This window comes from Podarcis bocagei, assembly GCF_964188305.1.
Source record: "Podarcis bocagei genome assembly, chromosome: 4".
Classification (NCBI taxonomy): domain Eukaryota; kingdom Metazoa; phylum Chordata; class Lepidosauria; order Squamata; family Lacertidae; genus Podarcis; species Podarcis bocagei.
This window is the reverse complement of record NC_138128.1, coordinates 51,337,430-51,352,223: the sequence shown is the minus strand read 5'-3', so window position 1 is coordinate 51,352,223 and position 14,794 is coordinate 51,337,430. Positions and strand designations below refer to the sequence as shown.

The following is a 14,794-nucleotide window of genomic DNA, read 5'->3' as shown; positions in this document are numbered from 1 at the left end:
TCTACTGTACCAAGAAGAAAACCCACTAAGATAATAAAGCAGCCCTACTGATGGCGAAGAGGATCAATGATACTTCAAAGAATATAAACAAATAGCTCTGATTTGGTGGGAAAGAGGTGCTTTGATAGGAAAAGTTGCAAAGCATCCCTGACAGATCTCGCCTCTATATCCTCCGGCCCCCATTTGTATGCTGTGTTTAATGCCTGTATTTCTCACCACAGGCTACTGTTACTAGTCTGCTGCAACAGATCAAAGGTGCTCTAGTTACTCATCTACAGTCCTGTCCCTGAAACCATCTTTGAGCACTTTGCTTTTGGAGTTGCAAAGAGAGCTGGAGCACTTGTAACCAGTAAGAGCCAAGGTCAGATTAATAACCATGCCCTTTGACATTAAGGGCAACTTAAATCTGTACAGGAAATGAGGCACCAGTCTTGAAAATCCAAGATGTCCCCCTCCCTGAAAAACAACAACCAACCCTTAAATTTGGAATAGATTTTATACATGCTTAAGGGAAGTATCCTTCCACGTATTGAGAAATGGATATTTACCTTCATGGAATGCAGAGAGGTACAAGATGTACTAAGTCAAAAGACACAAATTTCAGAAAGTGCTATCAGTTTATTTTTCACATACATTTTCAGCCAGCAGGAATAGTTTGCGCCTTAGCGGAATTTGGATACCCAGACTTTAAAAAATAGGCATTAAGTACATTTATTGCCAATGAGGCATTTGAGCACCCATCACAGAAGGATGGCATTCATGGCTTTTTCTCCAAAAGCATATACAAAGCTAGAGTAAATGACTGTACAAATCAAGACTATATTACATGGGGCAGAGCCTTTCAATAAGATTAAGTTAGTGTTTAAGCATACTGGTCCTATACAATCTCATTATGGCCGTTAGAATCAATAATTTTAAGAGACGTCTTACTTTCCCATACTATCTTCCACATACGGCAACTATCATCAAGTTCTTCCCATTTCATTTAGATTTATACAAATCACAAGGGACAACAGTAGTCACTGAGGCAGGAAGGCAGCTTTGCTCTGAATAAAAGTCTGGCATGTTCCTTTTGAACAACGTAGTATATTACACAAGATTCACCACAACTAGTTGCTACCTTAGCCAAACATGTTTTTCTTTAAAGAGGAAAGGACACTTAGTTGATTCAGGTCCTTCATTTTTCAGCTGTTTAGGGCCTACCAAGTGCTTTCACTGTAAATACAATTAGCTGAGGCTCCCTGCCCCCTAACTACATATTAGCAGCATAGATGGCATCAATTTGACTTCTGAAGAATTTGGATACTTCTGCTCTCTTTGCCTTCAGTGTTGGAGTCAACAGTCCATTTTCAACTGTGAGCATCTCTGGATGGAGGTAGAGATCTTTCACCTGGTTGTGGAGACAATATTTTTGTCATAATCGTGCCTCATGCATTTGTCTGAGGTAGGACAGTTTGCCTTATACCAAGGTTCCCTTGTTTCCTTTGAGAAGCTATACTCTCAAGCCCTTGGGGTCGAGGAAGTCTGTAGTATTTCCTCAAACAGGCCCCCACCCCTATTTTGTTTTTGTATCAAAAGAGCTAGTTGTTGACAGCCACCATTTCACAACACACCAAGTGCCCCTTTGCTTAGGTGCAAAGTTCTATAACCATTTGTTACAGTATGGAGCGTATCATGCAGATTTCTGGTGTGATAATCTTGGCTGTTGGATGCCTACCCCACATCAATAGAGGCATTGCAGCAGATCTCTGGACTTGTCAGAGATCAAAGTTTGAGATAGAAATCTGAACTACATGTCCCAGAATGACAAGATACCTTTGAAACCTCTTGGAAGTCCAGAGACTTATTTATTTATAATTTTCACTTTTACAAATTTCCACATTTACAGAAGTACGGAGATTTAAGACCAACTTATTCCTCCAGTATCTATGACAGACACTCAATTCCTTTTGTAAAGGGGTAAGGGCAGAGCACTATGGAAACACCATGGTGCTGATTTAAATCTTTGTATAAGCCGTTTTATGCATTCTTTCCAACACAGAGTATGCACAAACCCGTCTCTCTACTTCTGGAGTTCCGCGTTAAGAGTTCATTCTCTTTGAAGCCACATAACAGCAATAGCCTTGAACAAACTACATACTCACTTGTTCAAATGACTTGAGGCCAGCTTCTTTCCCCAACCTGGTTATGTCTGACAGGATAGCTTTCTTCACTACCTAGAAACAGAAAATATATTGGTAGGATTTAAACTAGCGGGTTTGAAAAACTTATAAGTTTATCTTAATGCCTTTAGAGACTAAGACTACATAAATGCAAACCCATTTCAGACCTGGAAACGATGCAAGTAGTACCATAATATCTTAACAGATTTATGTTTACCAGTAACTAACCTATATATGGTAGCAACACGGTGAAGAACAGAGACTTCCAGAAGCAGGTTACTGGTGTAAGTCACCCCTCTATCCCAGTCAGCATGATTGTGGAATATTTTTAGCCAATGGTTTTCCCTTTCTACGAATCTTAACTTTATGGAATGAATTCACATTTGTTCTGCAGAAGTATTTTTCAGGAGTCAAATCTCACATTGTGCTAGAAAGTGTTTCTTGGGATTTTAATGAGTTCAGTTCTGTGCATGCAGGCTAAGGAAGGCACCAGATTTTAGAAATCTGAGAGAAATGTATAGACCTCAAACACACATTCTTTCCCACCCACAGCTGCCCAATCCGCTGGTTGTTAAAGCCTGACACCATAAAGCAGTTTAATTCTTAAGGAATTTGTGTGGCTTGGTGGTGGAGTGGGAAGAGACCCTCACAGAGCCATGCACTTAGCAAGTATTGTGAACAAAAAATAGAAACAAGGACTATTGCCTCAAAAGCCTTTTTAAAAACCTCAAAGGGAGAGGTTATATGTAAATTAAATACTGAACTCTCACAAAATTCACTTCCAGGATTGCTGCCTATTTCTTAACACGCAGTTGTTCACACCTCAGCAAATGTGTGAGTTAAGCTTGAACATGGGGAGTTTTATTAGCACAACTTTCTAATCAATCAGCACACTCAAGATACATATGAAGTTAACATGCAAGTTCAGACATGAAAATGCTGCTAAAGTAAAAACTTTCACTGCAGTGACAAGTAATTATAATAATTGCCTGCTCCTCTCGCTTAACCCACAATACAAGCCTAGGTTTCCAACACACAATTTAGAATAACTGTTCTAATCACATATCCAATTTCCTCCCATCTTGGTTTAAAAGCTACCTTGCTTAAATCTAGTTTAGTAGGCTGTATTGTAGGATTGGGTATACATTAATAATTTTAGCAGGAAGCAGATATTTACAAGTTTATGTGCTATGGCACAAAAGACTCATATCACCGCATGCAAAACTGCATATCCAAACACCAAGTGAGAGTCAAGAAGCAAACTGGCTCTTTCATTATCGATCTCTGAAATCCAGTTTACAATCAGACAATTTCCCCTTCAAGTTTACCGAATGAACTTTTATCTTCAGTAACTTGGATCTTCACAAAGTGAGAGAAAGGCACTTACTGTATTTTTGCAGAGTTCCTCAAATGAACCTTTAACTCCCAACTTTGCTGCAAACTCTGGAAGGGTCTCTGGATCAGGAACCACCACACTCACCAAGAATGACTGTAGGAAGAATGAACATTCAAACTCCAGAAAAAAAATGGGTGTTGGTGTGTTGTATGTATTCGTTCCCAAAGATTTCCACTTGGGCACATTGAGTTCCTTTGAATCTCAATGGTCATGTCATACTATAAAGAAGTTAGCTTCTATGATCATGCAATCTGTTAGGCCTTCATTATGTCCCCGCAAGTCACCCATCTCAGCAGCAGTGTGTGTCTTGACCATTCTGATCAAACTGTCTGGCCCTAGAAACTAGTTAGCACAGTGGCTGAAGATACAGCTCTGAACAGGGCACACTTACCTGTAGGCTATCTCCATGCACAAAAACCTGTGCTACAGGGGCACTTCTGAGGTAGATGTTTTCAATCTTTTCAGGTGCAATATATTCTCCTTGAGCTAGCTTGAAGATGTTCTTTTTTCTGTCAATTATCTTCAATGCACCACTCTGCAGAAAGTACAAAAACGAGTTTGGAGACAGGAATAGAAATCTATTTATATCCCATATTTTTCTCCGAAGAGCTCAAATTCACATACATGGTTCTCCCATTCTTTATTTAATCTCCACAACAACCCTGTGAGGTAGGTTAGGCTGAGAGGCAGCGATTCGCCCAGTAAGCTTCACGGCAGAGTGGCGATTTGGATTCTGGTCTCTCAGCTCCTAGTCCCACACACTAACCGCTACACCACACTGGCCTAAAATTCCCAGAGTGGTTTAATGATCAATCCTCCTTCACAGAGAACTCTGGGAATTGCAGATATTTGAGGGGAATTGGGATCTCCTAACAACTTTTGGCCCCCTTAACAAACCACTGCTCCCAGAAATCTTTGTGGAAAGCCATGACTGCTTAAAGTGATATAGGGTTTAAAATGCATTATGTAAATGTAGAATGCTTTAAAAATAATGCATTGGTGCCATATTCAGTAATTCAATCTTTGAATGGTGCATTGATAACAAACCCAATCAGTAGCTTTTGGGAGAGTCCTTAGTGCCTCACCTCCCTAATCCACAGTGCACTATATGCAAGAAAGCACGTCCTTGGGCTGTATTCTCCACCACCAATTTCACAACTTGTAGTAGAATGCACACTTTGGGGTGCATTAATTTATCTTGCTATTTGAAGGATACATGGGGAATGCTTACTGCTGCAACATATCGAGAGTCACTGTGAAGTTTATCTTATTTTATACATCAGATTGTGTTTGGGTGCCAAGCTTTGCAGGAACAACTTCCTTATCTTTGCAAGGGAATAATTACTGCAAATCTCATTTTAAACACTTTCAAGTATCCTTTCTAGGAGCCATTCTCTACAGCCAGTTGCAGAAAAGCTTGGAGACCAAAACAGAGGCCACTTCTAGATAATCTGTTTTATTGAGAATTCATCCATGTACAATGGTACATCGGGTTAGGAACTTAATTCGTTCTGGAGGTATGTTCTTAACCTGAAACTGTTCTTAATCTGAGGGACCACTTTAGCTAATGGGGCCTCCTGCTGCTGCTGCGCAATTTCTGTTCTCATCCTGAAGCAAAGTTCTTAACCCGAGGTACTATTTCTGGGTTAGCGGAGTCTGTAACCTGAAGCATCTGTAACCCGAGGTACCACTGTATGTTTGTGGGGAGGTTATAGGATGTCATGTCAAGCAATTGTTATCTCACATTCCAGCATATTTTAGTCCACAATTTCATTTTGTTGGAAGTGGGTTAGTTGCATCAGAATTCCAAATGGTGCAACCTGGAATTAGCCAGCATACTGTTCTGTGCAAAGTAGTCAGCAAGCTGCCTCAGTGACCACCAACTTACCGGCATCCATTTCCCAATGTCCCCAGTATGAAGCCACCCATCTCGGTCAATAGCTTCATCAGTTTTCTCAGGATCCTTCAAGTAACCCTTGAATACATTTGGCCCCTTAATGCAAATCTATAGAAGGCACACAAAAATAGGTGTTAGACCCCATCTATTTTAAACTTCAGCTCACAGAATGCTACATCACAAAAAGGAGCTTACCTCCCCTTCACCGTTAGCTGCAAAGTAGTTCATTTCAGCAACATCGTCAAGTTTTACAACGTTGCAAGCTAGGGGGGGTCCGACGTGACCTAAAGAAGAACACACATGCAGAAAATTTAGTTTTTTTCTCGGTACAATTTTCCCTTCTTTACCTGTCTTGGCAGCTGTTTAAAATCGCCAAAATTCCATGGAGGTGCATATGAAGAAGGGCAAAAAGTGGCTGTTGTCGTATCAACCCATTCCTTATTGCTACCACTTACATATCGAAGTAACTGTTAACTTCCATAATCACCTTTTATAGCCTAAACAGTTATAAAAGTCTCTCCCACTTCCACAGCAAAAAAGCAAGCTCTGAATAATCAGATTAGAAGTTGTCTTAAGTCTAACTCATCTTGCCAGTATAGCCCATTCTGCTAGTAAATGGAAGGATAAGTCATATTTAAATACAAGAAAGCAAAAAACCTGTTGCCCTCCCCCCCATAGTTATGTGATCAGTTACATAGAAAGAAGAAAGCAGCCGGATGAACTGCAAAGCATCCAGAGAAGCCAAAGGAAAGCTCCCATCTCCCCCTGGCCCACACAAACACAGAAGATACAACTCATCCAATACTACCTTGCCCATCATAAGATGTTTCTTTAACTCATGCTGGCCATCTATTATACGCTACTATAAGCCAACTGAAGCCCAAGTCATGGTCTTCAGCCACACTCAGAATTTTAAGAAAGCATACCAGTCGTCCAGTCTCCCGGCAATGAAAATGTGCAGCCACCTGTGCACTCCGTTTGGCCATATGCTTCAAAGATCTGTTTTGGAAGACAAATATTTAATTAGATGGCGCCCTTTAGTTCCAGTTCCAGTTTGGATGGGTTTGTTTTATGACAACGTGGAGTCTACATGAACAATTCAATGAACAAGGCAAGTTCTGTCATGACAGAGATCCACTGAAGTCGGTGGTACTTCCTAGGGGCGTTGCTCAGAAGTGGAGCCTATAGGACTGGATTATTTGTGAAATGTTTCCATAATTCCTCCCCTCCCCCCTCCCAGTTTAAATACTTTAATGAAATTCATAGATAACATACACAATATACAAAGATGAAAACTATCATGTACTAATAATCATATATGTTTACAAAAATTAAATTTAAATTAAATTTATGCAATCTCTTTTTTGCTGACATAGAATAGACTTCCTATCATTTTCCGATGCATATAACCTTTCTGGTGATGAAGGTAAAGGTAAAGGTAAAGGGACCCCTGACAGCTAAGTCCAGTCGTGAACGACTCTGAGGTTGCGCTTTAGAGGCCGAGGGAGCCGGCGTTTGTCCGCAGACAGTTTTTCTGGGTCATGTGGCCAGCATGACTAAGCAGCTTCTGGTGCAACGGAACACTGAAAGCAGAGCAGTGCATGGACATGCCGTTTACCTTCCTGCTGGAGAGATACCTATTTATCTACTTGCTCTGCGTGCTTTCAAACGACTATGTTGGCAGGATCTGGGACCAGACAACAGGAGCTCACCCCGCTGCGGGGCCTTGAACTGCCAACCTTCCAATCGGCAAGTCCAAGCGGCACAGTGGTTTAAACCACAGCGCCACCTGTGACTTCCTATCATTTCCCAATGCATATAGCCTTTCTGGTGATGAATGTACTTATTACCTTACCCTTTCTGTACTTTAATACTTTCTTACAACAATTAGTACCTTTTTGCTTGTTTCGTATTCTATAGATCTCTTACATATCCCATTTTTGAATCAATGATTGTCTTGTATTACCTCTTAGTCTGTTAGTCAATTGCACCATTTCCACATATTCCAGTAATTTGCACTGCCAATCTGATAAGGTTGGAACTTTTTCCAAAGTGTTTCCATAATTTTGCCTACAAAATATACACTCACTATTAAAATCAAAATTATGGAAATTATGGAATAGTTTCCATAATTTTGATTTTAATAGTGAGTGTATATTTTGTAGGCAAATGAATTGTTCCATTTTGTTTATTTATTTATGAAGAAGTGTTAATGTGCTTGTTATTTTTGAACTTGTTTTCATGTATTCTCTCATTTTTTGTATATTGCCTTCTTTGTTATTTTTATTCCATGGTTGCCCTTACCTGACACCCAAAGGCTGCTCTGAGGAACGTTAGGACAGGTGAAGATATGGGGGCAGCTCCAGTGACTACGATTCGCACCTTCCCACCCAAGATTTCCTGTGGAGAAGGGAAGAGAAGAATGTAAGCACAGGCACCCCCGCGAAAGGTATCGTGGCATTGGTTCTGAAGTCTAAAAAGGGGAGCACGTACCTGAACTTTATTGAAGACTAGCTTGTCCCAGATGCTGGTGTTTCGGATAATGCCTTGCTTCACTTCAGCATGCTTCCTGGCTACAGCAACTTTGAGCAATAACTGCTTGAGGTTTGTTTGGGCACCACTTTGAATCTGCAAGAAATCAGGGCACTGTACTACTAAAGGGGATGTGGGCATCCAGTGACTCCAGAGCTAACCTCTTCATTTCTCGCGACCCCATTTCTCTGCCCTTCCCAAACATCCAGCCATTATGCCCCCTAGCCTTAAGATGGATTTTAAAGCCAGGATGGGACATGGGGGAGTTTAGGAGAAAGCCCTGTGGCATTTTGGGGTGAGCTTGCCATTTCTGGTTTCAGGATTTGGTGGCGTGGGAACTTGGGAGGGTACAAGGATTGTAATCGAACTATTCTATGGAAAATTTAAATAGAAGCATAATATACCCAGTTGCAATTGTACTTAACAGGATTCAAGCGGAGGCAGCTTTATATTAGGTACAATGTTTACCTTGTCATAGATCCTGTTGAGCAGTCTTGGCACCACTGGGAAGATAGTCGGCTTCAAAGTTTTCATGTCATCAGTTAGAAATCTAATATCTCCTTGGAAGAACCCCACTTTTGCTCCATTGCTGTACATTACGGTCTAAAAAGTAACCATGGAAGACCTTGAATATACTGCAAAAGGTACTAGGATTGAGACTCCACTCCCAATCTGCCAGTTGAACCTCTGCCCATTAAAACATCTAGATATCAGTTGCCTCCGTTCATTGTTCTTTGTGAACACTGGGTATTTATTTAATTAAAAGCTTAATTAAAGAAAAACTTTTTCAGAACATAAAAATGGATTGCTGTAAACTGTGTTCCTCAAGCTAAGTTTGAGAGGTGTTTCCATGTGTGTACACATACACATACACACTCCACATCTCAAGATCTTGCTTGCAACATTTATCATGATATACAAGCACACCTTGTTGTCACATTAAGCAGGAAGGACCACAATCCTTTTGCCAGACGGGTTGCTTACAGAGCCAGCCAGTGGCTAAGCCACTCATGTGCCACTGTTTAACCTTTTGAAGAGACCCAGGAAGCACCACACAGTTGCTCCCAGTGGCAAGAAGAACTTAGAAAGGGGTTTACCTGCACTACTCTCTCAAACATGTGAGCTAGAGGAAGGTATGACAGCGATACATCCGATGGCACACAAGGACTTGTCATCTGTAAGAAAAGAAGCAGGCGGTGTCACAATGATGCTCCAGTTCTACAAACATGCAAAAATGTAGAGTTTGATTGTCGGCGGCCTGACCAACCTAAATAGTTAGCTTGGCCTATGCATATGGTCACTTACTTCTATAGTCTTCATGAACGCAGCAGCATTGGCAACAATACTTTCATGTGTTAGCATGGCTCCTTTAGGGTTACCTACACAGATAAAAACAAACAAATTTGTAGCTCAAACCAGGAATTTAAGAGCTGAACTACACACTGTTTCAGGCAACCTGAACACCATGAAACAAGAACACTCCTTTCATTATTACTATTTTAAAAAGTATGGGCTGCCCTTTTTCACTAAGTGTGCACTCAAAGCAGCTTAAAAAAAACACAACTTCATGGTTTAAAAATCATAAAATGCAGCATAAAAATCTACCCCTATAGATTTCTTTTTGAGAGAGGCATGCAATACTTCTAACCAGGCCAGTTTTAGCTATTACAGATAGCATGCAATCTTTCTATCAGAATAAGAGGTGTAGAGTCAAGTGCCCCCTGAATTTCTGCATCAAATAACCATTTTTGAAGGCCCAGTGGGAAATCTTCAAAATGATGTTAAGTGCTACTTCTCTTTCCTTGCTTCCCTCCCAAATTGTGTGGTAGTCTTATTCTACGAAGAGCTGTCAACAGTTTCACCTCAATACCATCAGTTTTAATAGGATTTGTGTCTCTTCCTCCCTGTAAAAGTATCAAGGGGACACAGAAATTGATCGTTGCCCCCTCTCCACATTCCTTGAGAAGAGTCCAAATTTCACCCTGTGAAACTGAAGTTCCCGTTCAGGCAGCATGAAGCAATAAAAAGAAAAACCAACAGAAGTTCTTTGCATACTAAAACACATCAGGAACATATTAAGGTAAAGGTAAAGGGACCCCTGACCATTAGGTCCAGTCGTGACCGACTCTGGGGTTGGGGCGCTTATCTTGCTTAATTGGCTGAGGGAGCCAGCGTATAGCTTCCGGGTCATGTGGCAGCATGACTAAACCGCTTCTGGCAGCAGTTTAGTAATGCACGGAAACGCCGTTTACTTTCCCGCCAGAGCGGTACCTATTTATATACTTGCACTTTGACATGCTTTCAAACTGCTAGGTTGGCAGGAACATATTACCTGGCATAAATACAAGGATTTGTATGAAAACCCCTCAAATGCTTCTGGCATGAGTGGTTATGGCTGGAGCTTTTTTTGGTTTTTTTTTGTTTCAGTAATTGGATGGGCTCCATTATCTCCAACATTTGAGGTGAGTCTTAAAATCTAAAAATGGGATTAGCGTTTGTCCCTTTTGTCACAAAAGATGGTGCCTATTGATGTTCTACCAAGTTATTTACCTGTTGTTCCGCTGGTGAAACAGACTATGGCAAGATCTTCTGGCTTGGGAGGCTGAAATAAGATAACAATTGAGTCCAAAATGGGTTCAAGCTTTTAAAATCACACATGGTAGTAAATAGACCTCATTGGTTGAGTAAAATAAAGGATGAGTACTTACAACTGGTCTGCTGAAGTTGTGTTTTCCTAGCATCTGTAGGAAAACAAGCAAGAGCAATTAAGCAGTGTCGCTAAGAATGGGGCAGTTGTGGTGGACAACTATTACAGGGTAGCTCAAGAAGTAGATGTTCTGAAGTGGTTTGGGGGGGAGTATGAAGTGATGGTCTGGATGTAAATTGAGATTAATCTAGATAGACAAGAGCCATTTGTAGCATTTATGATTGCATAAAGAAATCCCAACAATAGCTATGCAGCTATAGCACTTTACATATTAAGACAAGGCTTGAGAATGGGCAGAGGGAGAGAGAGCATGTATTTAGCTGAAAATTCATCTTTTAATTCCCTCAAGATGAAGGTGTGTGTGTGTTTAAAAAAAAAAAATCTGCGCGCGCGCACACACACACACACACACACACACACACATCTCCCACCTTTTGTCTGTCCTAAGACCCCAGGACACAGAACAATCAATTTATGTTATGAACAATTCAACTGTTTTTTCTGCTTAAGTTTGGTGCCTGGTTTTTCAAGGTTTACAAAAATGTATTTAGAAAAAAGAATTCTACTCTGGAATGCTGTGCAATGTATGGGCGTAATTATAGGAACTGGAGTGTCAACACAAGGGGGCTTGTGAAGAAGGCACAGCAGAGACTGTACTTTTTGAGAATTCTAAGGAAAAACCATCTTCCGCAGAAACTGCTGCTTGCCTTCTATCACTGTGCCATTGAGAGCGTGCTCACTTATGGCTTATGTGTGTGGTACGGAAGCTGTACTACCCGGGACAGGTTGGGGTTGTGCAGAGTTGTTAAGGCAGCAGAGAGCATTGTTGGCTGCCCACACTCCACCTTAGAGCAGATTTTGTTACCATAAAGCACCAATGCTGCAGCAAGCAAAGGCTCCAGCAGCTCAGTCAGCTGCTTGTGGCTGGAAAGCCAGACAGGATGTTTGTGACTGTTGCCATGGAAACAAAGGGGCAGTCCAATCTGAACTGAGCACCGGATGTTAGCTCAGTGTGTGTGTCATATGACCTGTACTGGAAGTACATGGGTGGAGTTTCTTCTTGCTGTTGTCGAGTGCAGACGTGTTTCTCTGTACTGATATGAGAGACAGAAATAAAAGATGTAAATAGTTTTCTGTCTGCTTCTTTCCCCTCTCTGGGGGACACCAAAGGGGAGAGAGGGTGAACGGTGTGTTCCTCTCACACATCTGAGATGAATCGCCGGGACCTCGCCTGCTTATCAGCAGAGTGGAGACGCGGGGAGGTCGACAGGAATATCTGCCGGTGCCTACGCTGTGGCACATTCCTCTGACCCAAGCAGAATTCCAACAGTGGCAGCCTTCGGATGGTTGCTGTTTTCTTCGATCCATCGGACATCTGCATGAGAGGCTGGTGAATTGTCCTCCTCTGCTCCATGGAAGCCTGAAGTGAGAGGCTGATTCTCTGCAGCCAGAAGCTGACCAGAAGAAGCTGACAGCCAAGCCGATGCTCAAGGTATGAGACTTTAAGGGCTTAGAAGTGTGAATGCAGATTGATTCATTCACTGCTTCACGGAGAGCGAGTGTGGGAAAGCTGCTCCAACTTAGAAGAGGCCTGCATACCAGGCATTTTTGTGGTTTCCTGTCCGAGGAAAGGAATGCGCTGTTGCTAGGCAACGTCCTTCAGAAGGCTGTGCCTCAGAGAGGAGAAATGGAAAGCTACTCGAGAGGGCTGGACAGTCAGACAATGCCTCAGAGAGGCGAAAACAAAGTTTGTTATGACTAGGTCCTCACGAACTGCTGGAAGGGACTTTCCAACGCAGCCAGTGTCAGAGTTGCCAGGTGTCAAGAGTGTAAACAAGCCAGCTATTGGATTTTAGAGGCTTGTCTTTTAGAGTCAATGCAAGGACTCAAAATGGATGCCAAGAAGGGGGGAGGCTTGCCTTCTCCACCCCTCCTGACCAATGACATTTATTCATCTTGGTCTGTAAAGATGAAGGCCCTGCTGCAGAATCAGAGGCTGTTTGGGGTGATTGAGAATCCCATCCCAGCAGCACCAACGCGTGCTTGGGAGTCACAGAATGTGAAGGCTAGGACTGCTATAATTCTGTGTGTCTCAGATGCGCAGCTTGTGCATATACAGCATTTGGAATTTGCGCAAGAGGTTTGGAACGCGCTGCGTACAACGCATCAGAGAGATGCTGGTTCTTCAGCGTTGCTGTATTTTGAGAAGTTGACCAATCTGAGATTAGCGCCTGATGGAGATGTTCAAGCGCACCTGACAGAGATGAAGTTTCTGCGTCAACAGATGGTGGAACGCAATTTCCGTCTACAGGAGGAAGTGTTTTGCTTCATGATGATAAACAGCCTTAGTCGCACCTATAAGGTTGTTGCCAGTCAGCTTGGTTCCCTACCGGCAGCTCAGCTAACCGCGGAAAGAGTGTGTGCTGTGGTCCTGAACGAACACGACAGACTTGCTGCACTGGAAGTGAAAGACAGAGGGAGGCAAGAACAGAGTTCAAATCTTCCCACTGCTGAATCTACTGGAGAGCATGCCATAGCATTGAGTGCCGTCCGATGCTATAATTGTGGACAGACTGGGCATCTACAGCGAAACTGTAGGAAGCCGCGACAGTCAAAAGGAGCCAAGAACAGCTCAACAAAGCCTGAGGCGTCAAGCAAAAGCCGTACCAAGTGCCAGATGAAACCTGCAAAGGCGATGATGGCGAAAGGAACCACGCCAGATGTTGGGAACGCATTCATAATCGATACCGGCGCCACGAAGCATCTCTGCCCACACAGAGAACTGTTTTCGACGTTGAAGAAGCAAAGCTTCACTGTGAAACAAGCCAACGGTCAAGAACTGGAAGCGACCGGAATTGGAACTGTGTATCTTGAGAGTCTGAACTTGACTATAAGCGATGTTTACCTGGTTCCAGAACTGAAATTTAGTCTGCTGAGTGCTTCGCAGATTGCAAAGAAGGGACTAAAACTGTACTATGATGCTAAAAGATGCAAGATCTACAAAGATGGAGAACTGTTTCTTACTGCCAAAGAGAAAGATGGACTGTATTTGTTAACTTTTGATCAAAGTGATTACATGAAATGTAATACTTCTGATTCTAACGAAATTTCTCTTGCAGGTGTGACCAGTGTGAGTACCAGGAAGGTGTCCAAGAAGGTCCACAGAGCTTTTCAGTGGGTGTATGCTGATGTGATTGGTCCTCTAGAACCATCTAGAGGCGGTGCAAAATATTACCTTGTGTGTGTTGATTGTTACACTAATTATTCTTGGGTTTACTTGATGAAGAAACCGCAGGAAACTTTAGAAAAGTTTCAGGAGTTTTGTGACAAGGTTAAAAGTATGCATGATGCTAACATTGTTTGTCTTTTCACAGATGACAAGCCAGTTTTTCTTTTACAGGATTTCCAGAGGTTCCTGGATGAGAAAGGGATAAGACACAAACTTGCTAGTTCCGAAGAAGCATGGAAGAAATGTGTCTGTGTTAGGGTGAACAAAGAATTGCAAAAGGGGATGCATGCGCAATTGCTGAGTTCACATTTGCCACATGATTATTGGGCCGAATCTCTAGCGTCCTATCTTCATGTGTGGTTGAGAAAAGTCTCAACAGAGTTGGGATGTTCTCCTTTTGAGAAGCTGTTTAACAGAAAACCTTCTGTTGCCTATTTTAAGGTTTTCGGGTCTCATGTGAGAACAGAAGCTCCAAGTGGGGTAAAGAATGCCAGAGGCATCTTTGTGGGTTATGAAAAAGGTCTCTACAGAGTAATTTTGTCTGAATCTGGTCAGGTGATTCTCACAAAGTTTCTAGAGAGTGCTCCTGAACAGGAAAGAGTGATAGTTCACACATTTTCCACAGATGATTCTGATGATGATGATGATGATGAGTTTGATCTTATTGAGTTCAGTGGTACTGATGATGATGACACTGATAGCTCAGACAGCTCAGTTGTCACAGTCATTGAGAGGAAATCTCAAATAATGACTAGACCCTCAGAAAAGGAGGATAAACCACTGATAAAGCTTAGTACTGGTTCTCCAGAGAGTTCAGAGGCTGAACCAGAAAGCAGAGAAGAGCAGCAGATCTTACGAAGGTCTGAGAGAG

The 14,794-nt window shown here is 42.1% G+C and overlaps 1 protein-coding gene across 3 annotated transcripts in view; it reads right to left on the bottom strand.

Moving 5' to 3' along the window:
* Positions 1 to 598: 598 nt before the first annotated feature.
* ACSL5 (acyl-CoA synthetase long chain family member 5) overlaps positions 599 to 14,794 on the bottom strand; it is a 37,285-nt gene continuing 23,089 nt past the window's right edge. For all 3 annotated transcript variants that reach the window (XM_081189362.1, XM_081189363.1, XM_081189361.1), the window contains exons 8-21: positions 10,696 to 10,728; positions 10,538 to 10,589; positions 9,293 to 9,366; positions 9,085 to 9,162; positions 8,456 to 8,590; positions 7,949 to 8,083; positions 7,760 to 7,855; positions 6,382 to 6,454; positions 5,651 to 5,739; positions 5,447 to 5,563; positions 3,950 to 4,093; positions 3,550 to 3,651; positions 2,145 to 2,216; positions 599 to 1,390 (exon numbers count right to left, since the gene is read on the bottom strand). In XM_081189362.1, the coding sequence (XP_081045488.1) occupies positions 1,253 to 1,390; positions 2,145 to 2,216; positions 3,550 to 3,651; positions 3,950 to 4,093; positions 5,447 to 5,563; positions 5,651 to 5,739; positions 6,382 to 6,454; positions 7,760 to 7,855; positions 7,949 to 8,083; positions 8,456 to 8,590; positions 9,085 to 9,162; positions 9,293 to 9,366; positions 10,538 to 10,589; positions 10,696 to 10,728 (1,338 nt within the window). In that variant the 3' untranslated portion in view covers positions 599 to 1,252. The remainder of the gene's footprint in view (positions 1,391 to 2,144; positions 2,217 to 3,549; positions 3,652 to 3,949; positions 4,094 to 5,446; positions 5,564 to 5,650; positions 5,740 to 6,381; positions 6,455 to 7,759; positions 7,856 to 7,948; positions 8,084 to 8,455; positions 8,591 to 9,084; positions 9,163 to 9,292; positions 9,367 to 10,537; positions 10,590 to 10,695; positions 10,729 to 14,794) is intronic.